Source organism: Phyllostomus hastatus, unplaced genomic scaffold, assembly GCF_019186645.2.
Source record: "Phyllostomus hastatus isolate PE091 unplaced genomic scaffold, TTU_PhHast_1.1 phas_scaffold_21, whole genome shotgun sequence".
Taxonomy (NCBI): Eukaryota; Metazoa; Chordata; class Mammalia; order Chiroptera; family Phyllostomidae; genus Phyllostomus; species Phyllostomus hastatus.
Window position 1 is genome coordinate 44534559 of NW_025334017.1, and position 26880 is coordinate 44561438.

The 26880-nt window shown below is 59.9% G+C and overlaps 2 protein-coding genes across 2 annotated transcripts in view; one reads left to right on the top strand and one right to left on the bottom strand.

Moving 5' to 3' along the window:
* The window catches only part of TG (thyroglobulin), a 200618-nt gene that overhangs the window by 157785 nt on the left and 15953 nt on the right, over positions 1-26880 (top strand). The window contains exons 42-44 of the mRNA XM_045861238.1: positions 9866-10030; positions 10961-11128; positions 24459-24640. Coding sequence (XP_045717194.1) covers positions 9866-10030; positions 10961-11128; positions 24459-24640 — 515 coding nt within the window. The remainder of the gene's footprint in view (positions 1-9865; positions 10031-10960; positions 11129-24458; positions 24641-26880) is intronic.
* Positions 1-26880, bottom strand: part of SLA (Src like adaptor) — a 75582-nt gene that overhangs the window by 40722 nt on the left and 7980 nt on the right. The gene's annotated exons all lie outside the window — the stretch shown is intronic.

Genomic DNA, 26880 nt, shown 5'->3' on the forward strand with positions numbered 1-26880 from the left:
GCCCTTGCTGGCCCATTTTCTCTACAGTACAATAATTCACACCTGTTTGTACCTGGCGCATCTGAAGGGGATGGTGCCGGAAAGGATGAGAAATGGGTCCCGGGAGCGGTGCAGGGCAGGGACGCGGCATGCACCTGTGTGGTTATGTGGAAATGCAGCTGCACCTCAGCAAGAGCCGTGGGAGTGTGTCTGGGTGCGGCGGGGGGGGGGGGCGCTGGGAGGAGGCTCTGCTCGAACTGCAGGCCCCGGGCTGTCAGGGCCATGCCCCTTCCTGGGCTCAGACCTCACGCCAGCTGGAGCGCACACGGGATCAGGAAGTGGTCACCACGGTGGAAAATGCTGAGCCCATCTGGACACAGGAGGCCAGGCGTAGGGGCTGGGGGTGAGGCTCCGGCCGGAAGACAGACAACAAGACGGGCCAGAGCCGAGGGTTTCCGTCCAGCTGGTCCAGCAGATAGCTTGTCCTCAGGAGCCCCTGCGGGTGCGTCCCCAGCAGCCTCTGTGGTCCGGATGTTAGTTGGGAAGCAAAGCGACAGGAGTCACTGACCGGAATGACACATCCAGGCACTTGCACGAGTTATAATGACGGGATTCTTTTAAAAGGGCGCCCCACCCAAGGTGTGTGTCGGGATTGTTCATTGAGAGCAGCCAGAATAGCTCAGGAGCCTGCATTTTGCATTCCCTGTGTCATAAGGCCTCGGCTGTCACTCGGGTGTCACTTGTAAAGGGAGATACCTTCGCCTGCGGAATCAGCTCTCCTCAAGCGCCAAGCATTTAAACGGTTTCTGACAGCCAGGAGGTGATGGATGCAATTAGACGCAACGCTGGGACAGACGGAAAGAGGCATTTTGTCAGGGCTGTGACAACCTGGAGGAAAGTGCGGCAGGAGAGCAGGCTCTGTTCTGAAGGGGTGGAGCCACGGCCCAGCTCCTGCCCTTTTCCAAGCCCTGCCTGGGAGGTCCCCCAAAGAGGGGTCCCCACAGTGATGCCCGCAGCGAAAGGGGGCAGTGTGCAGCTAAGCCCAAATGTCTGCAGAAGGCGGTGGAGGGCAGAGGGTCACTTCCTTCTGCTTCCTTCGGCGCGTGGAAGCCGGGCTGTGCAGTGACTCGGAGACGCACGGCCTGAACCCCCCTCCCAGGTGGCGGGGGGTTTGGGGCAAGTCACGCACCCTCTCCGAGCCTCTGCCACTCCGCAACACAAGGGACACAGGCGTGGCCCCCTGGCCCGGAGGTTTCCTCAGCACAGACTGAGAACAGTGTGCGGGGCGCTGAGGGCACAGCCAGCCCCTGCTCCCCGCCACACCTTCCGTCTCTGCCCCAGGTGCAGGCTGTCGGGGGCGATTTAGGTCTGCCAGTACAAGTACGCCAAGGTACACCCTTCCCGCGGGACAGCCTGACAGCACGTGGTAAGAAGAAAAGAAGTTTTAAAAATATGTCTATTTGGAATGCAAGGTGAGACTCCTGGCCTTTGGGTTAGGCAGTGGTTCCTTAGATACGACTCCAAAACCAGAAACAGAAAAAAAATGGACTCCATCAAAATTAAAACCATTTGTGTTGCAAAAGAGCCCCTCCAGAAAGTGAGAAGACGGCCCACAGAATGGAGGCCCGTGTTTACAAGTCATCTATCTGATAAGGGACTGTATCTGAATACATATACATACTGAACACTCGTACATAATGAACACCCTTACATAATGAACACTCACAACTCAACAGAAAGACAAACAACCCAATTTAAAAAGGGGCAGCGGACTCGAATAGACATTTCTCCAATGAATAGGCACAAATGGCCTGTAAGCACGTGCAGAGAGGCTCAGCACCCTTGGCCTTCAGGAAAATGCAGATCGGAGTCGCAGTGAGATGCCGCTCCGTACCCACTCGGAGGGCTACCACAGCGATGAAACAGATGGTAGTGAGTGCGGGCGAGGATGCCGAGGGCCCGGACCACGCCTGCGTTGCCCGAGGGCATGTAGAATGGCGATGCTGCTTTAGAAAACCTTGTGGCAGCTTCTCCAAAGGTTGAACTCGGAGTTACCGTGCGACCCAGCGGTTCCAGTCCTAGGCACGCAACCAGGGGAGATGAACACACACACCCACACAGAAGTCGAACAGGAGTGTTCATCACAGCATTATTCGTCGTCGCTAACCCCAATGTCCATCAGCTGATGAAGGAGAAACTACTGCCTGCCTACACAGTGGAAGAGCAGTCGACCACAAAAGGGGGGAGGTACTGAGGGACGCCACGCCATGGGGAAGGTGAAACAGACGCGAGAGGCCACCTCTCGCCTGGCCCCATGTGTGCGAAACGTTCAGAGCACCGCCTGCTCTGGGCTGTCTCTGCAGGGGCAGACACGAGCGCGGTGCTTGCCGGGGGCTGGCAGGGCGGGCGGGGAGCGGGCAGCGGCTGCTGATGGCACAGGGTTTCTTTGTGGGCGGCGAAAATGTCCTAAAATCAGATGACGGGGATGGGGACATGACTGGGCGCGTCACTGAAAACCGCTGACTTGCGTGCCTCGAACGAGGGAGCGCTGTGACACAAGGTACAGCTCGATGGAACCACTTGTTAAAAGTGAGCTGTGGAGGCCAGGAGACATAGCTTAAAAGGCTACCTATGTAGCACAAAGATGTCTTCCTTCAAAAAGACTTTTATGTATATATAGTGAATGGAAAACTATTACAATGTTACGTAAACGGTTCATTTGATACATTGTTGTTATCAGGGAAAAGGTGTACCTTCTGACCCTGTAATTCCAGGGTAGGAGGAAATTATCACAAATATGTGAGTAGATATACCTATAAAGATGTACATTGCAGTGCTGCCCAAAACATCATAAAATTGGAAGCAGTAGCTGTCACCTATTGGATACTTAGAATTTGCAGTGCGCGATGGGGTGGCATGAAAATCATCTCATTTCTCCGTGCGAACAGTCCTCTAGGGAACCTCTCCGTATCACTCTGGTCCTCCTGACAGAGGGGGAGAGAGCCAAAGCAAACAGCTACCCGTCAGAGCTGGGACTGGCGCCCAAGTCTGTCACTCTCCGGGACCGGCAGGTGCTCTTTACTGCGACAGTCTCCGCGACAGCCCCGACACCAGATTGCACGCTGGGATTAGAAACAGCCTGGTGAATTAATAGGCGTCAGCCCACAGCGCTGCACGAGGGACGGTTAGGTGAGGAAGACAGGTTCGGGACCAGGAGGCTCTCACTCACTCCGTGCGTGTAAACACGTATGGGAAGAGCCACACAGCCGTGGAAGAGACAGGCGTGCAGAACTGACGGACGGCGTGGAGCCGCCGTCCTCCGTGTGGAGAGGACGGCGTGTCATTTCCATTCTCTCTGTGTTGCTCCCCCTCGCTCCTCCCCTGAGCTTTGTGCGGCTGTAGCTACTCTGCAGTTTTGCACAAGTTGCTCTGTGCTGCCTTGCACTACACTCAGGTAACGCAGGTGGATACAGAGCAAGGCTCCCCAGCCTCCTCTGGAGTATGAGGAGGATTGTCGCTTTGGCCAGTTTGTGGTGACAGCGAGGGACCCTTGTTGTGGGGACCCTTCCTCTCCATCAGGGACCCCTCCCTCCTCCCTCCCTCGGGGGTCTTCCTCCTGTCCTGCTCTGTCCCCCTGGCGGAGTGTTCTCAGATGGCCTTGGCCGTGGCACTTGGCCTGCTGACGGGCAGACGTGACAAGTAAGAATGAGCACTTTCCTCTTGATGAGAGTCAGTTAGATTTTAGGAGGGAATTATTCTTTTAAATGTAATTAAATTATTTTCTAGTTGCAAATGTAATTGAAATTCACTGGAGGAAAGTTAGAATATCCTGAAAAGCTTAAAAAGCCAATAGGACTCAGCCATCCTGCCCCCCTGCTGAACGGAGAGAGGACCCTGGGACCTGGTGCGGTTGGACTCTCCAAACACCTGGTGGAATGACGGACGACAGGGGAGGCGGCGAGCGGGCACTGAATGCCCATGAGTGCCGCACGGCCTCTGCCATCAGTGAAGGCGCCGCGGCATCATGGGGAAGCCACAGAGTCCTGGAGTCAGAAAATGTGGGTCCCTAACCGCTTTCACGTGGTGTTAGCAGGTTACTGAGCTTCTTCGACACTCCCAGCTGCATACACCCCAAATTCCTTTTGGAATGAAGTGGGGAATGTGAACAGAATGATCACGTAAGTTGTGTGGCTTCTTTGTAAATAATATCAGTTCTTTGTACTTTGTAGGGTGGTTAATAGGTTTGTAAATGAAACTGTATGAGCGAGAGCTCCATATGAAGCAGAACACGGTACAGTTTGTTACAAATGCCTGTCAGAGCGACAGGGTGGATCTGGTTCATCCCACCTGGCTTTTCTGGGACGCAGGCGTAACAGGGACATAACAACGTGTCTTTTGGAGCCACAACCGGGCTCTGCCGCCTCCTCCCACTGTCCTGGCCACCCTTGCAAGGGGCCTGTTTATGAGTCTCCGTCTGCCGGTCACTCGGGAGGGTGGGACACCAGGCTCTGCTATGGGCTCGGTTGTTGTTGCCCCCAGGGGCGGGGAGGACAGCGCAGGGGAAGGAGGCCCAGCTCCGTAGTCCTGGCTCTGCTACTCGAGGCCCCAAGACCCCAGACAAACGACCTCCCGCTCTGGGCCTCAGTCTGTCCATCTGCAAAGTGGGACAAGCACACGTACAGGTTGTCGGGGGGATCTCGAGAGAAAATGTGCATGAATGGCCTGGTCCTTTAAAGGCGCTTTATAAATGTTTCATCCTCTTCCACTTCCCTTCAACGTTGTCTAATTTAGAGGTGGCAAGGTGGAGGCAGAGAGAGGCCGAGGGCTTCAGGAGGGCTCAGGCCCATCCCACGACCAGGAGGAAGTATCCCGATGGGACACTTTGCCTCCCGCTCGGTTCCCTGCGCCACAGAGACGCCAGGCTGCCCATCGTCCCTGCAGGTCTTGCCTCCTGCTGTCCAACAGGATTCATGAGCAACAGCCCCCTTGTCTACACTGGGAGTTGCCTTCCGCGTTCTCACCAGAGCAGCGGTATCTGGAGCTAGTCGGGGAAGGGCCGGCAGGCGGCTCCGTGACGTTCCAAAAACACACTTTCTGGAACACCCTGTTCAGGAGCCGTCACTGTCCTCTCACCACCCGCATTCTGGGGTTTATCGCCCTCCCCATCGCTCCGCTTGCTCAGGCCAGATGCAGTGCCCTCCGGACTCGGCCCTCACTGCCCCTCGATGCAAACGCCTTTCTTCACTCAGGAGGATTCATCCATCCATCCATCCACCGTTCGTCCGTCCATGGTGCCATCTGCCCCTCCACCATCTGTCCACCCACCCACGCCCTCGCTCATGCGTTATGGGCTCCCCCGTTCTGGGGATCCCTGGGACGAGCTGCTCCCCCGCACAGCTCCCCTGGGCAATCAGGTCCCCGCACACACCCGCCGTCCCAGCCCCGCCCACGCCCCCAGGCATAGCCGCCCACCCTCTTCCCTCTCCTCCAGCCGTTTCTCCCCAGCAGAGCCCGCTTGAGTCGGACTTCAGAGCCGTTTCCTTCGGGCCACCCTCGTGCTCAGAAAACACCCCCTCCTCGGAGCTCTTCCGGCACGGGGATCCCTCTTGGCCCTGCTGGTGAGGAGCCTCGTCTCGAGGCCGCTAGTGTCTGTGTCCCCCTGGGTGGGGTCTGTGTTTCACACAGACGTGAGCGTGAGCACACCCCCAGGAAGGAGCTTGCAAGGGACCAGCTGCCCGTCAGCCTTGTTTGTCATGAGGGGTTTAATTAGGTGGCACTTCCGGCCGTGATACAAAACTTTACAAAATGATGATTACCGCATCTATAGTAGGTCTCTGCAGGGCGCCGTGGCAAGGGACCTGCGTGAATTAAGTTCTTGATTCCACGTGCTGCCCAAGGGGCACCAAGCTTCCCACACACCCCCCTTCCCCACGAGACAAACGTCACCATCCCCTCGTCGAGGAGAGAGCCACGCATGAGGGAGGCCAGGAAGCTGCCCCCTGCAGGGCTCGCTCTCCACCCGGAGCTGTGTCCCTGGGCTCACTGATGCCCCCAGGGAAGGGCCGTGGGTCCCCCTGGGACCGCCACCTTTGTCACGGAGGCCGTCCCCTCCCTGTCGTGGTCAGCGGCTTTTCCACGGAAGGCCTGTGAGCGGTTCCTCCTGGGACTGGGACACGCTGAGGTGTCCATTCCAAGGAAGTCTGAGTGTGTGTGCGTGACCACATGTTTCTGAGTGCATGTGATGTGAGTGTGCTGCTCTCTGGGCCTGCGTGTCCCTGTGTGTCTGTGTGTGTTTCTGTCTGTGACTGTTTCTGAGTGTGTCTGTGTGTCTGTGTGTGTCTTGCTGTCTATAACTTTGTGTTTCTGAGTGTGTGAGAGTGTGACTGTGTGTTTGTGTGTATTTCTGCCTGTAACTTTGTGTTTCTGAGTGTGTCCGTGTGTCCGTGTGTATTTCCGTCTGTAACCGTGTGTGTCTGAGTGTGTCTATGTGTGTTTGTGTATTTCTGTCTGAAACTGTTTCTGAGTGTATTTCTTAACTGTGTGTTTCTGAGTGTGTCAGAGTGTGACTATGTGTCTGTGTGTGTCTGTGTGTGAGTATTTCTGTCTGTAACTGTGTTTCTGAGTGTGTCTGTGTGTCTGAGTGAGTGTTTCTTGCTGTCTGTGACTGTGTGTCTGTACGTGCGCTTAAACAGGGACAGGTCCTGGCTCTGAGGTGACTCACCCAGGTCACCTCAGTCGGTGGCTCACTGAGGTCAAGTCACCTTACCACAGTCAGAGGCTCCAGGGACAGAAAGCAGTGGCCAGCACTTGTGGTTTTGCCCTACACTATTTTTAAAGTTTAAAAAAAAGAAAACCAAGCGGAAACTCATTGCCATTTAATAGCTAGCTCAGATTTAGATAAGCTGTCGGCCCAGGGCCGAGGGACTGCTGGCGTGACCCGGCGGGCTGGCGGGACCCTGGCCCCCCGAACCCCGCGCAGGGCCCGGGCCCCCGCACACGGGCAGCAGCGTGAGCTCCGCCCCCACCCCGAGCAGCGGGCTCCCCCCACCTCCCGCGTGTCCTCACGATGACCGGGAAGCACATTTACTGTTCCCACTCCCAGACGAGAACACCGAGGCCCCGGACGTCAGTCCCCTGCCGTGCCCACGGTCACGTCATCGGGGCAGCAGGGCTGCAGCTTGACCCGCCCCTCTGCCCCCAGAGCCCCCGTTCTTTGCCCGACCCTGCACCACACCCCTCCCCCCAGTTCCTCGCTCCAGCCCGGTGCTTTCACAGGGGGGCTGAGCCGGCTGCCGGCTCGTTTGACCACTGATTTTTCCATGAAGAAAAAGGTTTCCTTCAGAAGGATCAATTAAAACTAAACACTCTGAGAGGAAATTTCTCTAAGCTGCCTTGCAGTATCAGTCTAACCCACGCCTCTAACCACTTCCTGGCCAGATCAGGAACTCTGGCTTTTTATAGCTGGGGACAACGTGCAAAACACCAGGGGGGCCCATCCCGAAATCCACGTCTCCCTGCGGCCCCGCTGCGGGCCGGGCGGGGCTCAGCCGCCCCCACCCCCGCCCTCTGCCGCACGCCAGGTCATTTCGCAACCTAGAATGTGGGGCTTTGACCTTGAGGACCTTTGGTGTGTGTGTGTGTGTGAGAGAGGGAGAGAGTGTGTGTGTGTGTGTGTTTTCTCTCAAGACAAAGCACATCCAGTGATTCTCAGAAAAGCTGGCCCCTCCTCGTCAGAAAGATAAACAGGGCCAACAACCCTGCTTGCTGTCACCTTTGCAGAACCCCCGCCCCAGGCCGGCTGGGCAGTTTATTACGATTGCTGCTTATTCTCACCCTGAGCCTGGGGCTCTCCCTGCCCTCACGTGCTGAGCTCAGAGCGAGCCCCGCTGGCGGGGACGGAGCAGGCCGCTTCGTGCGCACCTCGCCGACGGCGGGGGCCTCGGCTACCTGGACGGGCCGAGGACAGGAGGACGCGCACCTGCCCATCCTGTCTTGAGCCTGCAGAGCAGGCTGCCCGCCCCGCGCTGAGCAGCTCGGAGCTCTCGGGCACGGTGCGGCTGTGCCAGGATCCACCCCCCGGCTGCCCTCTCCCTCTGCCTCGGCTTGGCTTCCAGCTCTGGCCACAAGGTCCCTCCATGGGCCTGACGGCGAAGCAGACGTAACAGTGACTGTAGTATTGTCACCCCCTCGCATCGAGGACCTGCCAGGTGTCTGTGAGAGGCTGACGAGTGGCTGTAGGCTCGGGCGGGGCTCCTGGCCACCGCACCCAGGTCCTGCCTCTGCCCTGTGACCCTGAGCAATCACTCTCCTCTCTGTGCCACAACCCCCCTTTGTTGCAAACATGAGGCGGTCATGTTGTCTGCCTCATGGGAAGACCGTGAGGCTTAAGTAAACTCGTGTCTTTCCAGTACTAAGGACACACGTAACCCTCCATGGGGGTCAGCTCTCGTGATGCCCAGGCATCTTGGCCCAGAGGCGCCGCGTGGCGTCGGTCCCCATGTCCACGCGCCCCGGGGGTAAAGGGTGCGGAGGCACCGTGAAGTCATCCCGTGGACCTGGGAGCCAGGCCCGGCGCATGGAGCTGCTGCCCTGCGCTGCAATGAGCTTCTGGGGTTTGGAGCTCTGACGGTCCTGGTGGCCAGGACCGGTCCCAGGCTCTCTCCTGGCCCTTTAGGTGTCCGCTCCCCCCAGGGCTGCCCTTAGGATGGCCTGTTTCCATGCAAATGTCCGTGCTTTGCCCATGACCCTCAGTCCTGACTCTGAAGCCCAAAGGCTACTGGAACCGTCCAGGGCGGGGCTGGCCTGCGCCCCCGTGTTCCAAGACAGATGTCCAGCCGGGCACTCGGGGGGATGGGTCTCCTCCCCTCTGGGTGTCTTTGTCCTTTTGGCATCAGGGTGATAGGAATGACCCAGGTGAGCACGGGTACCTCCCCTAACAATTTCCAGAAGGCTTTGCTTGGCCTTATTTCAACAATCCTCTCCACAACCCAGCAGGAGAGACACCCTCTGCTCTGCCCCTTCCACGTTCCAGGAAACCGAGCGCTGCGTTCCTGCTGTTTCGTTTGGGTTTTGATATTTGTAACTCGGGGTGGGGCCTGGGGTGGAGACGTACACCGTGGAGTCAGCCAGATTCCTGCTCTCTTTACATCGGATTAAAAGCATCCAGTTCGGCTCAAGGATATGCCGTGTTGTTCTGGGTATAAAAATGCCCATGGCAGAGTTTTGGGGTGGCGTGCATGACCCAGAGGCAGGCTGCTTGCGCTGGGGACCCTGCTCTGCCTCTCACCGAGCTGTGTGATGCTGGGCAAGGTGCTGGGCCTCTCTGTGCCCTGATTTCCTCCCGGAGCCGGGCTCCCACTGCCTCCGTCCTTAGAGAGGAGATGCTCCCAGCAGCCCGCAGTTTGAGGAGACACTCACAGCGATGTCACAGCTGCAGTCAGCGATTCCGTCATCTCCTGGGCACCTATCATCAAGCCCAAGTCCGTCTTCACTGAGCCGGGAGAGGTTGCTGTTACAGGGCCCCCAGGAGCAGGGGTGGGCTGGGATGCCGCCGCGGGTGGCGTCCTGACCTTGGCCCCTGTTCAACCACCGTCAGCCCTGTCCTCAGCACGCAACCGTAGTTCGCAGCGAAGACTGCACTGCACCCCACCCTGTCCGGTGCCCGCAGTTCTCGGAGAAGGAAACTGAGACGAAGGAGGCATTCCCTCAGGGTCACACAGCAGGTCGACATGATATGGATCAGTTCTGACCGCCCAGGTGCCCGAGGGCGTCTCCGGCGGGCCCCGGCCCCCGACTGCGGGTGTGCCGGGCTGTGCCCTGCGGTCTCCGGGCTGCGCGGGAGGGAAGTGGTGTCAGACTGCCAGCCCGCGTCGGCGCTCTCTTCCAGGGTGGCTCCCCGCTCTCCCCCGCCGCTGTCATCAGCCAGGAGACGGCCCGGCAGCAGGCCGTTGCTCTGGCCAAGGAGGTCGGCTGCCCCGCCTCGTCCCCCCGCGACATGGCGTCCTGCCTCCGTCAGAAGCCCGCCGCCGTCCTCAACGATGCCCAGACCAAGGTGGGCCCGGGTGCGCAGGCTGGGAAGGGACACTTTACCAATGGCCTGTAAAGGAGACATGGCCCGCCTAGGGCCACTCAGTAGGTTGACGGCCAGCTGGCGCTATAACGCACACGCCCTGCCCCCAGCGCTGTGCACGGACCCCGTATATGGTGGACTGAGTGTGGGCGCTGATAGCCCACAGGTGTCTCTGCACCTGGGACCTTACCTGTAAGGTGGGGCTAGTGGTGTGGGCCTTGTGGAGCAGCAGAAGAAAGCCTGTGCGGGGACCGTGGTGGCAGGTCACAGCTGAGCGTACTGAGTGACGCGGTCATGCTGCAGTGCAGCTGGGCCGCCCTGCCCCTTGGGTTGGGCAGCTGAGTGCTCCCCGTTCCTACCTGCAAAGATGCTGCCCACGGTCCCCAGCTGGCCCTGCCATGAACGAAGGGGACGCTAGCAGGGGTACCTGTCGTCATCAGAGCTGATGGCTGGACGCCTTCGGCAGTGAGCCTGGGCTTACGGACCCGGAGTGGGTCTGACCCTCAGCCCCCCGGATGGGGGCTGAGTGGATAGTGGCCGAAGCCGATCCCTCTCCCTTGCATGTCCCACCTTTGGCCACCCCTCGCCCCGATCAGTGTCTCCTGCCGTACTGGCACCCCTGGGCTCAGGCTCACCCATCCTCCTGTGGATGCTGTCCCCTCAGTGCGGGGCCCTGGGGACCATCACTGCTCAGAGTGAGACTCACCTCCCCGCCCCTGGCACTGTCACCTGGCGCCCTGCCTGCTGCGGTTCGGGTCACTGTGCCCTGGGTCCCCCGTGGAGGCTTGGGGACAGCCAGCACCGGTGTTCCACGTGGTTAGGCACAGCAGTGCAGCCGGCCATTTCAGTCCCGTTTCTTCTCTAAAGAACAAAGCCCGTGTAAACAATGGCATTCCTTTGCACCCGACGCAGCTGCTGGCTGTGAGGGGCCCTTTCCACTACTGGGGCCCCGTGGTCGACGGCCGGGCCCTCCGAGAGGCCCCAGCCAGAGCGCTGCGGAGGGCTCCGCGGGCGAGGGCCGATCTGCTCATCGGGAGCTCCCAGGACGACGGGCTCATCAGCAGAGCGAAGGCCGTGAAGGTAGGCGGGGTGTGGGGGGTCCTTGGGGGTCCGCTGCAGGTTGCGGCCCTGGCTCTGGTCCTCAAGGTCTGATCTTGGTCAAGAGTCATTGCCTCACTTGCTCATTTGCAGAACAATCGCTGAGTAAATTACTGTGTGTGAAGGCTCCCTGGGGGTGGGGGGGGGAGTAGTCTTGGGGTTAGGCACAGATACGTGACCTGTGCAGAGCTGGGAGCCGCACAGACTCAGCCGCACCCACAGATGGCTCCTGTGAGTGACTCGCCGTGGGAAGCAGCGAGCAGAGGCCAGCCGGGGAGCTCTGTGGCCTCAGGGTCCAGCCTGTAGATGCCTCCATCCCACGAAGGGTGCTTGACCCACTGAGACTGGGAGGAGGAGAGGAGGGTGGGTGGAGGGCACTGCCTCCCAATCCCGGCCGGGAAACCCAGCCCAGCCTCCCGAGCTGGTTTTCCCACCAGGAAAGCAGGTTCCGTGACCCTGGCAAAGCAGCCTCGCGCGGGGTGTCGCCAGCACAGCCAAGTGGGAATGAGCTGTGAGGCCCTTTATCGGCCTGGACACACTCTTCCTGCCCTGACCGACGCCATCGTCATCGCCCCTCCCTCGGGGGTGGCTCACCCTGGAAGAAGCCGAGCACACTCTGCCCGGCCCGCCTGGCCCGCCTGGCCCTCCCGGTCCATGCGCTCTTGACAGGGACAGGCCCGTAGGCTGTCCAACCTGGCGGCCCAGTGCACGCACACAGTGGGGACACACCCCTGAACACGGGGCTCCGTCCGGTTCCGTCGGGTCCAAGGCCGTAGCTGGAGTTAGCGACAAAAAAGTCATTCATGCGAATGGTATCTCGGGGGCCTGGCAGTGGCCTGCTCCCTCGGGTACTATCTCACTCCGGGAGTCTATCTCATGGTGACAGAGGCGCCACTGTGGCGTCCTGGCCACACAAGGGCATTTACCGCAGTGTGGGTTGTTGCAGCAGTACACTGGAAGCAACTCAAACGTCCATTAGCAGGGAAATGGCCGAATAAATCAAGATCCGCAGAGCATTAACGATTATGCAGGTGCCGGAGAGAATGGACTAGACCCATCTCTGCCGGCTTGCAGAACACCTGCGACGTGCCGGTAAATGGGAGACAAAAAATAAGAAGGCAAGGAGTTGGAAGCAAAGGTAGCATTCACACTTCAAGACACAGCCAGCCTACCTCTACCTGTGCGCATGCGAATGTCACTTCAAGTGAATGATCTGGAAGGACGAAGGTGCCGAAAGACACACAGCAGGCAACGGACATGGGCTGTCTCAGGAGGCGAGGCAGTGCGAGAAGAGAATATTGTGAATTTAGCATTCCTGATGTTACTACATGGGCACATGTGTGTTCTACACAACCTATATGCTTGTGTGTGTGGAAAGAGTTGTGCTGGGTGTGTGCATGGGTGTGTGTGTGTGTGTGTGTGAGAGAGAGAGAGAGAGAGAGAGGTGGCACCGAGCAGAGCTTAGTCACCATCAGCTTCCGTCCAGTCGACTCACGGCCCAGGACGAAGAGCTTTCGCCCCGGTCCACCGCGTATAGCTCTCGAGTTACCGCGCGGGGCTGCAGCCGGGTTCCTGAGCCAGACGGGCACACAGGGCGTGCGGATGAGACGCCGCTGTCCCCCCTGGCCCTCGGCGTTTCTCCTCTAGAATAGGAGTCCTCCAACACTGTTGACCGGGCCCCCCATTGGTTAAAAACCAGTCAGTATAGTCATTGTAGTATAAAGGATACCCATGCGTATTCCCGGGCTAACATGCTGAGCTATTGCAAGACATTCGCAAACAGAACAGAAGCAGAAAGTGGGCCAAGGAAATGAAGGTTCTTGTATCTGGCTGCAGCCTCTCCAGGATCCGCACCGGAGACGGCGCCCTATAAACTTGGGGCTCCAAGCCCTCACCCATCCATGCAATGCTTCCTTTGTGGATCTTTGTGCAGAAGAGATCATATGATATGATCTCTTCTGCACAACGTATCTGGATTAACGTATCCAGAACCAGCTCTGGTTCTTTGGACCACGTGCTGAAAACGTATCCCCGCCATCTCTGACTTTAGAAAAAGAGGAAGAACTATTATAATCCCAGGAGCCTGGGGCTAGTCCCAGACGGGTGGGAGGGGGCAGGCCCTGGCTACTTCCCGTCCCCTCCCACAGCTGCGGAAAAGCCATCCATGGGGGTGGGGGAGGGATCTCTTGCTGGCGGCTCTGGGGCTGTGGCCGACCGGAGCGCAGCCCAAGTCCACCTTCTCTGACTGTTCCGGCCCACTGTCAGAGGGCTGCCTGCCCCGGCGGCTGCCTCGGTCTTCCTGGTCCTCTCCTGGCAGTGTGTTTCGGAGTTCCCCACCTCTGTCCTCAATTTCTGAGCCCCTCCAACCAGGCGCCTTGACCAGAGGACTGGGACCCCTCCCCAACCGTGCATTTCCCTGCTCTCATTGCATTTTCCTCTGAGGGTTTCTGGGAGATGTTTCCTTGGTCCGCGTGCAAGGGAAGAGTGTCTGCAGACACGAGCTCACTGGCCCTGGCGGGAGTGGCAGGGAAGTGTGCCCCAAGTCCAGAATGGGGGGACCCTGGGAGGGTGTAGTGGTGCTGCGGCTGCCATCCAAACCCCAGTCCCAGACGCACCCCCTCTGCACAGTTATTCTTGGTTAGACCGGTCCTTTGGTAGCTCCCTCTCTGCTCATTCTTTTGTGAGCACGTGCTAGTGTGGCCATGGGGTCGTTTTGGGGAGCCTGCGTCCTGTTCTGCCAGGAGTGCATCTCGGTGCCGACGTGGGGATCGAGAGGACGGGGGCCGTAGACGTGGCTGGACTGGAAGCCAGCGCCACACTTCCAGCGTTGCTGAGTGCCGCCGTCTCCTCCGTGTCTACCTCCAGCCCCGCGTTACACCTCCTGCTTGCGCTTTCCTTTTGGACCGTGGACTGGTTTAGCCCACGTGGTCTGTTTGACATCTTCACTTCGATTTCTCATAGCGTCGCACTCTTAACGTATCCAGAATAGCTGCTGACTCCACCTGTCCCCTCCCCGCCCCCAAACGGCACGCTCCCCCACTGTGGTTCACTGGCTCAGTGCACAGCAGCTTGTGCGTCTGCACGCTCAGCCCGGAAGCCCCTCTGGACTCTGCCCTCTCCCACGCCGCCAGCGGTCTGCCAGTAAATCGTGGGCTCTGTCTCCGAAGTGTGCCCAGAATCCGTCTCTGCCGTCGCTCCGATCCATGCCATCATCTGGGCCCAGGATTCCTGTGATGACCCCCAGGCGGCCCCTGCTCCGCCGTTGCCCCTGTAACCTGCAAGAACCGCAGTGGCCCCAGCTGTCCCCTCACAGTGCAGACTAGATGCTGTTGCTCCTCTACTCAGAGCCCTCCCGTGGCCTCGTCTCACGCAGAACAAAGGCCACAGTCCTTACAGTGACCCCCAAGGTCCTACCCGACGTGGCCTCTATTTTCTCTTAACCTCACCTCTGGCTACTTGCTCACTGTGCTTCATCCTGCCCGGTCCCGTTGGCATTCCTCAGTGCTACAGAGCACATTCCTGCCAGGATCTTGGCACTTGCTCTTCCTTTTCTGGAATGCTCTTCTCCAGGCAAACTCACTGCCTCGCTTCCTTCGGGGTCTGCTTCTCTGGAGTGGTGGACCCTGGTGGAAAGGGCGGCCACACCCCCAGCGCGCTCTCCCCCATCACCCCGCTCCCTGTCCTCAGCACTGGCGCCCCGCGACACCCCAGGTACTGGTCTGCTGCGTTTCTGCCTCGACTGGAGTGGGAGCCCCGCGAGCACCCAGACCGCATCTTCGGTTCCTGGGGAAGTGTCTGGTGCAGCCAGTGACCGACGAACCTTCGTTTGATTGAAAGTAGGAATTGAGAGAATCAGCCGCGTGCCAGGATCTAACCTAGGAGGCTTCCATGAAATAGTCCCTCCCCAAACAACGTATGCAACGGGAATGTGTATCACTGTTTTTGCGGGCAGGACACGGGGTCTGCGGAAGGCAGAATCCAGACCCAGGCCTTGCCGCCTCCAGAGGCATTCTCTTTCTACAGCACCGCGGGAAGAGCCTCCCCCAGCGCGTGTGCTGGGTGCTCGTGTGTACACCGACGCAGCCACTGCCGGGGCCAGTGTGTGCCCAGAGCTTTGCCGCCCCAACCACCTTCTTTCTTATCTCAACCAGCACGCTGTGCAGTCAGTGCTCACGAACGGCATCGGCTACCATTGTGCTGAGGAAGAAACAGGCTTCGAGGGGGTTAATGCTTGCGCCAAGGTCGTGTCACTGGGCATTTGCAAAGCCACGTCTCCACCTCTGGTCCTCTGGCTCGAAGTGAGCCGCGTGGCCCACAGCCCCGTGCGCGTTTGACTCCGGAGCAGGACCACCCGTGCCCCACGACAGGCGGTGACGACCCAGCCCAGAGCAGCCTCAGCGCCCTGCCCGACACAGAGCTGCACGGGAGTGCCCTGGACACACAGCTGGACACCGGGCTGCCAGCTGCCCTGTAGACCCCACACCAAAGTTTGTTTCGAAACGTCCTGCCTGTGCACGCCCTCCGGGTTACCTTCTCTTACCCCCGCCCGCTCATGACCTGGATTTAGAGTTGGGTTTGTGGGTTTCTCCAGCCACCACCGCCCCCCTGCCGCCCAGCAGGCTCCATACCACCTGGGTCCCACTGCAACTAGTTGAGAAGAACCCAGGAGGGTGCGTCCGACCCAGTGATTCCTCGCCTTCAGTAGCAGCCCAGCCCCCCACTCGTCTCTGCCGAGAAGCAGGACGTCGATTGTGGAAAATCGCCACGTCGGCCTAGAGTGGGGTGTCAGGCACGTCTCCCGGCGCCCAGACCCAGCTGTCTAGTCAGGCCACGCTGAACGACACCCCTTCCTCGGTGCCAGGCACCGTGTCCTGTGTTTGGAGTGCGCGACCCGGTTGCATGTGCCCTCAAGGAGCTCACAGTCGGGTGAGGAGGCGGAAAATGAGCAGAAGGAAATGCACACGGTCTGGCGAGATGGACGCCGACTGCGGGACCGCAAGGACCGCGGCGGGGGCGGGGCCACGGCCAGCAGGAGGGACACGGCACTGGAGGAGCTGGCCAGGACCCCGTGCCCCCTGCTGCCTGCCACCAGAGCAGGGACAGTGTCCTTGCACTGCAGTCAGGAGCATCCGAGTTCGTGAGCCCGAGCCTCAATTTCCCTGTCTGTGCGGTCAGGAGGTGGCTAGTGAGTACCCACCCGTGGAGAGGACTCGGGCACCAGTGTCTGGCAGATAGGATGCGCTCAGCAGGTGCTGGTTTTCCACCTCACTCTGTGACTGTCCCGTTACGATGTGTGCTCTGAACTGTCGTCCCTGGCCCAAGAACTACCCAGAGAAAGCAGGAGGGGTACGCAGAACGCCCAGTCACTGAATCGCCTCCCCTGACCTGAGACCAGACTGTGGCAGACACACCCCCACGCTTCCTCCTCGCGCCAACCCTGCATCAGGACCGCGGGAGCCCAGCCCACAAGCACACACGGTCCAGAGTCCTGGGGAGCCACAGGAGGGGCAGTGGGTCCCCCGCCCCGCGCAGCCCCTGGGGCCCACCTGTCACGACCGAAGAGGGTGGGTGGGTGGGGCTTCCACCGAGTGAGTGAAGACCCTCACACTCCCCTGCCATCCCACCCAGCCGTGGGCCACCCACGGAGTCCTAACCACACCTGCCAAGTTAGCGACATACCCGTGGCGTGTCAGGGCTGCCCGAGATGCCTGGGAAGGCTCCGTCCGCGGAGGATGAGCTGATTTCCTGAAGTAGCAGCTTTCTGCCGAAATTCCTCATCCGTTGCTGGCCGTGGTGGGAGTCCTCCCCCCCCTTCTCTCTCTCTCTCTCTCTCTCTCTCTCTCTCTCTCTCTCTTCCTAACTGGTGAAATTGACAGTCTGCCTACATTAACCGGCTTTAATTTGCATGATCAAAGCAGATTTGTTCCAAGATGCAATGTTCTGCCTGCCCCTCCAAACACAAGCGTCTTCAAGGAAGGCAAGACAAATCAGAAATAGCGTGTGGCCACGGCTGCCTCGGCCCGGAGCTCGGCCAGGAGTTGGCCTCGGCCAGGAGCAGGTGGAGGGGGGCCCGGGGGCAGGGGAGGGCCTCGCGCCCGAGAGCGGGGAAGCGGCACCTGGCAGCTCGAGATGCTGGCACCAGCCCCAGCACGGGGAAATCAAGCCTCTGGTGACAGATTACAGCAGAGGACCGAGCCGCAGTCCCGGCGAGGACACACCATTTCCTGAAAAGAGGCGCTGCTGTGCCGAACCCCTGCCACTCACGGGTGTGTGGCGAGCTCAGAGTCGGACGCAGCCCAGGACCTGAAATCAGAAGAGGGGTCTCAACTCCCGGCTCCAGCCCAGCGATCAGGACGAGTTGCTCAACCAGCGAACCGCAGTTCCGTGCCCTTCCAGTGGGCGCAGGGAAGCCAGCAGAGTGCTGAGGGGTCTCCGGGCCCAGCACTCGGGGGGCCCGTCCGGTCCCCTGGCTCTGGGCGTCCCAAGCACATGATGGGCCCTGCACGCCAGGCCCTCGGAGCTGACCCTGCTTCTGTCACCTCACCTAAAAACCCCCGTGGCCACACCAGGTGGGAGTATTGTTCTCAGTTCAGAGACAGCTGGGGGTCAGCAGGACTGACCTGTCCCCCCAAAATAGGAAAAATTGCATGCCCCCTTTACTGTATTAATAAGAGCCGTGGTTATCTTTGCTATTTCCCAGATCACATTTCCTCTTCACGGCACTGGTAAAAGAGGGATGCAAGCCAGGCTGGGTTCTTTATTATACAGTCACTGCTTATTTATTTATTTCTTTCTGATTTTAAAAGGAGTTTAAAGGAAAATGTTTTCATGATGGCCCCTAAGCGTGTGGTGGGCCCTGGGCCTGCTGTACCTGATGGGGAAGCGCCCCTCCCCGCCCCTGCAGTCTATTAACACCCACCGTCACTCTCGGGGCCACCCGCACATCAGTTCCCGCACCTGCCCAGTGTCTGTTTGTTGAGGGGCCCTTCCCGAGGCTCCGGCAGTGGGGGCAGTTGTCGCCCAACAGACGAAGCTCCTGACGTGCGGACCTTGTCGTGATCTAGCGCGAGAACATGAGCCGTGCCGTGTAAGCGGGTGCGTTAAGGATTTCGGGCCTTGGAAATGAAGCGGTAACGGAGAGGAAGTGATGCGATGGAGGGCATTCCTTCAGCAGGGAAGCCGGGGAGGCGGCCGTGCCCTGAGACCCGGATGGCGAGAAGGGGCCAGCTTTGGGGCCGCTCTCCACCGGGGTGCAGAGCCGGTGCAGAGGCCCTGGGCTGGGGCTCATTTGCGGGCCGGAGAAGGCCGGACTGTCGGAAGCCCAGCGGGTAACGGGGGCAGGGGTGGGGAGGGAGCGGCGTGTGTGGGAGGGGCGTGTTAAATGAGACCTCCTCATCAGAAAAGTGGTTTTATCCTACTTGCAGTGGGCAGGCACTGGAACGTTTTACGCTAGGAAGTGATTATGTTGATTTATCTATTTTAAAAAGAGCATCTGGCAGGTCTGTGGAAAAGTGACTCGGGAGGGGCAGCCCAGGAAGCAGAGGCCAGATTGCACTCCGTCGTGAAGTCCGGGGAGCAAGTGAGGAAGTTCCACGAGGGTTCGAGACCCCAGATCGGCGAGAGTCCAACCACGTTTGGAATCCGCCTCGGACTGGCCCGTGGGACTGGGGGCGGGCTGTGCAGGAGAGCTGTTGGAGTGCAGACACGGGTTTGGAAGACGTCCAGGAAAATCTGATGTCATCAAAGCCAAGGCAAGAAAGCTTCCGAAAGGAAGCGGAGGTCAAGCACCGGATTTCATTGGAGGTGGTGTGAGCTGAGGACAGCGGTCTGGCCGCCGGGCCCGACAGGACGGAGGTCCCGGGTGACTTGAGGGGCAGGGAAGCTGAGAGGGGGCTGCGGGCCCGTGAGGCGTGAGGCGGGGGCTCTGTGCGCCCCGAAGCTGCACTCTCTCCACGACACCGTCTTCCCACTGGGCGAGAACGCTGAGCCAGGGGGCACTCCGCTCGCTGACCAGCGGCCTCTCCGGCGTTACCCTTTCCGCCCCGCGGCAGGGTCTGCATCACAGTCATTTTAGACACGCACTTGCTGGCCAGCAAGGAGTCTTCGATTCTGTCCATTAAATGAACAAATGAGTGTTTGGTCTCCATCTAACTCGGGGCTCTGGGGCATTCTCGGGACACTCATCACTTCACCTCTGCACCCAACAGACTTGCAAGGATCTGGCGAAGGCGCCTGCCCTTCCTTGGGGGGTTCTGCTCTGGGCCTCTTCTCGGACCTGGGATGTCGTGGCCGTGCTGCCTGGCTTGGGGAGTAACCGGTGTACAAAGATTCGTTCAGGACTCTCTGCGTACAAGACACGCCTCCCCCACCCACCACCTGCCACAAGCAGCATCCGTGCTCCTGCCCCGTGACGGGGAGGGCAGGACGAGGGCAGGACAGGGCAGAAACGTGGTCAGGAGGGCAGGGCTAGGAAGTACGCGGGGACGGTCAGCGGGACTGGGGCACAGGAGAGCGTGGGGAGATGAAGCAAGGGAAGGGGACTAGAGACGGCTCTTGTCTCTCCTCTGTCAACCGAGTCCTGGTCTTAGGCACCGAGGACAGGGAACGAGGAGGGGAAGACCGCTCTGGAGGTGAGGAAGAACACTTCCAGGTGATGAAGGTGCACTGTGCTCGCGTGGAGGTGGAGGGACCCAAGAGAGCCCCGGGAGATGGGACCCGTTTGGATACACGTGGGTCCGAGGTGCAGGCAGGAGAGAGATTTAGGAATCATTGACCCACAGGCTGATGTCGAAGTGAAGGGAGGGAATGGAGCATGCGTGGATGGAAGGGGGAGAGAAGGGGACAGGGTGGCGGCTCTGAAACGTTAAAAGAGAGCCAGAGGGGTCCTAGATGCGAGCCTGAGACAGAGCCGTTGAGGCAGGAGGAGGAGGGGAGGATGACGGGTCGAGGGGGGATGAGCACCGGGACGGGCACGGCCCCAGGGCCAGCGTGGGCCGGGCCGGGTCACTGCGGCCACCGGTGACCTGGGAGCATAGCTGGGGGCAGGGCGGGGGGAGCCAGGTGGCTGCGGAGGGAGGGGCTGATGGACACGCTCGCTGAGCACAGACCCGGAGGCGGGCAGGCAGACCGAGACCCCGCTGGGCAGGCCTCCCCTTGTCTAGGACCGAGGGAGGCAGGGAGGGGCGGGTTCCTAGGTCCAAGACGAGGGAAGGGAGCCGAGAAGGGCTTGGAGGGGGATTTCCCTGAGCAGCCGAGAGCCGTGCGGAGGTGGGGAGAGCCCCAAGGGTTACGCGGGGTTTTTCAGCGGCGCCATGGGATCAGCGTGGCTGGAGAGGGAGCCAGTGGGAGGCAGTGGCTGGCGGGGTCCCTACTGAGGCCCCGCAGCGCTGGAAATGCCAGCTCAGGGTCACCTGGCAGACGGCCTTCTGTCTTTCCTCCACATGCACCACGAGGGAGGACCCTCCTCCTGGCCACGCCCGGACCAGAAGCAGGGGGAGGCCGCACCAGCTGCGCGTCCATTGCGAGACCCTCACCATTAGAGCGCCTAGTTCCCATCCCGCTCTGCTGGTCCGGTGTGTGCCTTCACCCTTGTTCCCACCGGACGTGTCGTCAGTCCCCCCGGCTCGACCAGTAGCCCCCCGGAGGGGCAGAGAACTCAGCCCAGATTGTCCCCAGTGCCCAGAGCTGCGTCAGCACTGGATGGCAAGTTGTCGAATAAATGGACAGCTGCAGACGAAAAGACCCTGAAGCTAAGAGTTCTCCCTCCTGTCTCTCCAACTGGAGCTGAGCCCAAGGGCATGTACTTTTAATAACTGACTTCCCGGAGGGCAGAGAGGAGCTGTATGCACCGTCGCCCACGCGTCAGCCGCTTCCCGATCGCTCGTCCGCTTGACTCTGACGCCCACACCGGCACCGCCAGCACCGTGCGGCCACCGGGCTCATCGGTGGGCAGCAAAGCTTCTGAAGTCTCCTGCTGCCGGAGCCGGATGTGAATCCGAGTCTCTCAGATGCCAGGGCCACACACGCTCAGGCCACCAGGCATCACAGGTGACGGTCGAAGCCCTCCGTCGTCTGTTTCCGAGGGGCTGTCACTTTCCTCCAGGACATGGGAATGGCAGTCCTTTAACAGCACACACGAAGGACCTGCCACTTCTGGACGGCCCTTAACGAGGCCCAGCCCACAGCAGACCCACTCGGGGGCCCGTCTCGTCTGTAATTACAGCTCACGGCAGTCGGCACTGGCCGGCGGGCAGTCAGGTGGGGGCCCCGCTGCCTCCTGCTGACTCTCTAATTAAACCAGCAGCAGCATCTGTGCGGCCGACCTTGCCAGAGATGGAGAGGTGCAGGTCCTGCTGAGAAGGGGCCCCTTGCCATTCCCGTGGGCCCCAGGGGGCTCGGGTCCCCCCTCCAGCCATCACCAGAGTGTGGACCCGAGAACAAGGCCATGCCCCAGCTCGTCTCAGGGGCTCGGATCCCCTTAAAATGTGAAACTCGTCGCGAGCGCAAGGAAGCACAAGCCGGGTCCCCCCTCCAGCTTCCCAGCTGTGGGTGTGTCCCCAGACTGGCTTGCATTAGGGGGTCTCCCGGCAGTGCCCGGGCTTGGTGCCCCGGTGCTCCCGAAAGCCTCATCGTGGGAAAAGGGTCTGCAGACCCCTGAAGGAGACTCTGCCCGTTAGGTGGGCCGACCACTTTCCAGCTGTGATTCGGAAGGGAGGTTCCGGGGGTCTGGGCTGCTGGCCAGTGGGACAAGTGTCACTCAGGCCTCTCTCTAAGACACGGCTTCTCTGGCCCATCTGGACCGGGCACACGGTTGAGGCTGCCAATATTTAGCAACAGGAACGACTAAGCACTTTGTAGGTGTCGTCTCATTTAACCTCAGGACAGTGTTATGAAGCCCATTTGACAGGTGGGGGAACAGGCACAGAGTGGTTAAGTCACTTGCCCAAGGTCACACAGCTAATGCATGGGAAAGTTAACAACCAGTCCCACGTCTTTCCAGCTCTGGGATGTGGACCCAAGAGGTGTGACTTTGGACTTGTAGCCCGTAGCCTGTGTTACCTCCGCAAAGGTCAGCATCTCCCCCGCTCTCTGTCTAGCACATGTTTGCTGAGCACGGACCGGGGGCTGCTCCCATACGTACGGAGCACTGCCCGCCCCCTCAGCCACGTGGCCGTTGTGGCGACGACAGCGCAGCATCCTGAGGGCACACGGGGGCCCCGCCCTCCCCTGGGGACAGGTTAATAATGATCGAGTCTATTGCCCAGGTGCCCAGAACTGTACTAAATCCTTCATATGCATGTCCCATTGGAATTTGGCAGGAATTCTGTGCGATTATTTTGCCATTTGAGAGAAACACGCCTGTTAAGTGTTTGGCAATAACTGGAGATATGAAAATGATTCCCAGCACCGTTTCTGTTATGAAATATTCCAAAAGCTCAGAACAAGGACAGAGAAAAATGCAAGGCAGTTTCCTCCCTAAACTATTAGCAGGTTGTCAACTTAACAGACTGCACACAAGCATTTTTGAATAGACTAGAGCAGGAGAGAATGGAAGCGATCAGATGCACTACATGTGGAAAGAACCATGAGTGTAGACGTTATTCACGAACATTATTTCAGGCCCATGGGTGAGTGTGTGTTTGTGTGTTGTGTTCGTATAAGACACAAGGGTCACACAAAAGGCCCGCAGGCCGAATCCGGCCCCCCACCTTGGTTTATCCGGCCCGGGCACCTTGTTTCTACCCGGCGGCAGTGCCGAGCTCTCACTGAACCGTTAAGGAGCAGTTACACGTATACAGTCCTCAAGTTGCATTCGGCCCTTTGAAGGCGACCGCAAGGCTGATGTGACCCCCGGTGAAAATGAGTGCAACGCCCCTGGTATAAGATGACTTACTGCATTGACCATGGTCAGAAGCATTTGAAAGTCTCTGGTATAATAAATGCATGTGTGTTCTCTATTCAGGTTTAACAGATACTAATATCATGTCATACTCGCTTCAGATCCTTTCCCAAGAAATACACAGTATAGACAGAACTGAAACGAAGCCCTCTTTGCATGCCCCGCCCCGCCCTCCTCCCTCTGCTGAAGCCCACGGACCCGGACGCGCCTCTGATCAGCCATTCCACCAACTGAGCCAGGCCAAGGCAGCTCAGCCCAGGGTCGGCCGGAAAAGCGTCCCAGCTAGGAGGGGTTGCTCACTGGTCAGAGGCCCTGCATGCTTGGCAATGTTCAGAGAAACAATTTAAACATGCCGGAGGCAGGGGGCAGGTCCTGATAATCTCACTGTTGACATAGACGCCTAAAACTAGGCAAACACACTTCACAGGACTGGACCAGGGCGGAGGGGTCTGACCTCAAGCTCAGCAGCTGTGTCTCTGACGGCGTGCTGCCTTTGTCTCCAGAAATGAGGAAACTGAGTCCTGGGGACTCAGGGACATGGTCCCCCCTGAACTCCCCCGGGGCGGGCAGGAGGGATGCAGGGACGGAAAGGAGAGCAGAGAGATGGAGGAGGGGCAGAGGGGGAAAGAGAGGGAGGAAGGGAAGGAGGAAGGAAGGAAGGAAGGAAGGAAGGAAGGACATATTTCCACGTGCACACACATGCCCACAGAGCCGCGTGTCTTCCCTGACCGGCCCCGCCCTGTCCCTCTCCCCCGGCTCTGTTTCTCGTCACAGCACCTGTCCCCCGCTGCAGCGTGCCATCATTTGCTTAATTTCCATCTCCACCCACCAGAACATGAGGCCCGTGAGAGCGGAAAGCTTGATCGGCACGTTCACGGCTGTTTTCCCAGGCCGGGCGTGCAGCTGGCGCCCGACGACGAGCGCTGAGCATGGCACCAGTGTGCAGAAAGCAATGCCGTGTTGAAAGACGGAGCCGCGCAGTGACACTGAGGTTAGCTCTGCTCACAGAGCCAGGTGGCACGCTGGTGGTCCGGGCACAGCGAGTCAAGGCCCGGTGTGGCCCGTCATCAGCCTGCAGTGAGGACCCTGCAGCTCGCTGGGCTCTTGCTGAGAGCCAGGCACCGGTCGCTGTGCCTCACGTGGTGACGCTTTTGGCTGTCGCCACAGCCCTGCACGGAGGTCCTCCCACGGTGTCTGCTGCAGGCAGGCAGAGGAAGGCACAGAGGGGTCCGCCATGCATTCGAGGTCACACGGCTGCAACGAGCAGTCTGCCTCCGGCCTCTGTGGGCTTAATGCTGTGTCCCACTGTTTCCCACAGAAAATTCTAGAGCCAGGATTTGAGGGCTACTGACTCAAGCCTTTCAGAAAATCTGGGGAATTTTCATTTCTCTCTCTCTCTCTTTTTTTTAAAAGCAATTTGAGGAAAGTCAAGGCCGGACCAGTAGCAAAACAGCCTTTTACCGGGCGCTGCAGAACTCGCTGGGCGGTGAGGGTGCGGACGCCAGCGTGCAGGCCGCGGCCACGTGGTATTACTCCCTGGAGCACTCCGCCGACGACTACGCCTCCTTCTCCCGGGCCCTGGAGAATGCCACCCGGTAAGAGCCTGGGGACGAGGGTCCACTGCTGTCCTCGGGGGCCGAGGTGGTGCTCAGGTGATGAAAAAGACCCTGGGGCGTAGGACCTGGCACGGCCACTTTCCTTTGCCCCGTTCCATGAGGACACAGCTGGGGCTGATCCAACTCTCCCCTAGGCAGTGCTCGAACCTGTGAGGGGCACAGACAGTGCTCGCCAGGGCCCCTGTCGGGTGCCCCTACCAAGAAGCAGCCGCTCAGCCAGTGCTGACGGAGAGCCTGCTGGGCTCAGGCCGGCAGAGAGGACGGCAGCGCTCACACCCGGGCTGCCCGTGAGAACCGCACGGGGAGCTTTCAAAGGGCGGCAGGCACACGGGTCCCATATGCATCGGTATTTTTCAGAGCTGCCCCAGGTGACTCTGCAGTGCTGCCAGGTACCACCCTGCACGTGGGAAGTGGAAGCTGACCCAGGGGAAGGCTCTGCCCGATGCCCACGCAGCCCCTCTCCCCTGGGGTGCCCATCCCGCACTCACCGCTTGTGTGGCTTGCTGGTCAAGTTCATGGCTTCAAGCCTCCCTGCCTCAGGGAAGGCGTCCCTGACTGTCCCACCCCAGGAGCCACTAACAGGTGCCCCCACCCCATCTGCCTGGGGATGTGCTGTCCCCACCCCGCTATGCTGCTCAGGACCAGCCTGCCCCTCAGGCCGTGGTGGGCTCGCTAGGGTCAAGAGCCATGTCTTATATGAGTACACAGCTGGCGCTGGAGAAGTGGGTTTTAAATGGAACCAGAACATAGCCAAGGCCCTGGCTCTCTCTGCCGGCAGAGCGCCCTGGGGACGAGACCACAGTGGGGACTCCAGGGGTCTGTCACCTTGGAGCCCGTCTCAGCACCCTCGACACGCTGCTCTGTGTCCCTGGGCAGAACATGGCCGGGTGGTTTGCACATCCTGTAACTTCTTTCCACCCTCCTGGAGGTCCGCCCTCGCCTTTGCTCTTCGTCCCTGGGCACAGAGCCAGTGCAGGGCTCAGAGGCCGTGCTGAGCTCGACTGTGTTGGGAAGGCATGGACTGAAGCCTGCTGACGCCCTCTGCCTGGGGCGGTCTCTCCACCCCAGAGTCTGTGGCTTCCCAGTGGAGGCCCATGAGCTCAGGATGAGCCTTAGTTCCGCCCACTGGGGTCACGGGGACCAGAAAGGCTCTAATTCCCCCCAGCAGAGAACTCAGCCTGACACCCCACAGCCAGCCGCCGTTCCTGGAGGCCCGGGCTCAGGGGACGCCAAGAACTCCCGGGTGCCTGCGTCCTGAGGGGCTCATAACCAGGTCAGGCCTGGCTCGGGTCTGTGCTGCAGAAGGAGCTCGGGGCTCGAGTTCCTGCCCCAAGTTGGCCTTTAACTGGCTTTGAGGGCGGTCTGTGTGCAAGGCAAGAGCCGAGGTCGGAGGAGGGACAGGTAACCCAGGAGGCTTCCCTAGGGACTCCCGTCTTCCCTGAGCTCAGGCCCTCCTTCTCCTCTGGCAAGATTCAGGCGATGGCCTCCCTGCCTGCAGCCCCCTTGGCGACGCCCCCACAGAGCTGCCGGTGTGTGACGTTCGTGGGTTCGCTCCCATCCCTGTCCTGCCCTCTGCTCTCAGGGGGCCCGTGCCGCCTTCCCCTGCCCTTCCGGACCCTCACCCCTGGCCCCGCCCCCCTCAGAGCCTTTCCTGCAAACCCTGGAGCTGCCCAGCTGACCGGCTAAGGGGGTGCTAACCCTTGTCATGCAGGGACTTCCACGGGTGTCATCAAGCTTGGCTGTTACATCTCCACACGGTGGGACCCCGTGGGCCCTGTTTCGGGTCTGCCCGATTCCCGCCAGGCCAGTCCCCCCCAGCACACTGCCGGGCACTTCAGAGCTCTGTGCTGGGCCCACTGTGCTGAGCGGGGGCTTCTGAAATTCATTCTCATCCCCCCAGAGGGGGAGCAGGTGTGAAACTTGGGGCGTCGAAAGCAGGGAGCAGGGTTCTCCACCTCCTCACCGTTGACATTCAGACTAGAAAAGACTTCGCTGGGGAGGGCTTCCCCGCGTGCTGTAGGATGTTTAGCGGCTTCCCTGGCCTCGACCTACCGGAAGCCCGTAGAAGCCTTTCCACCTCCAGCTCCGACAACTAGAAAAGCCCCCGAACATTGCCACGTGTCCCCTGGGGAGAGGGTCTCCCCGAGAGCCCAGCCGAGAGTCCGTGTGCATGAAACACCCTGAGGCGTCTGTGTTTTCAGGTGCACGTGATTGGGGAC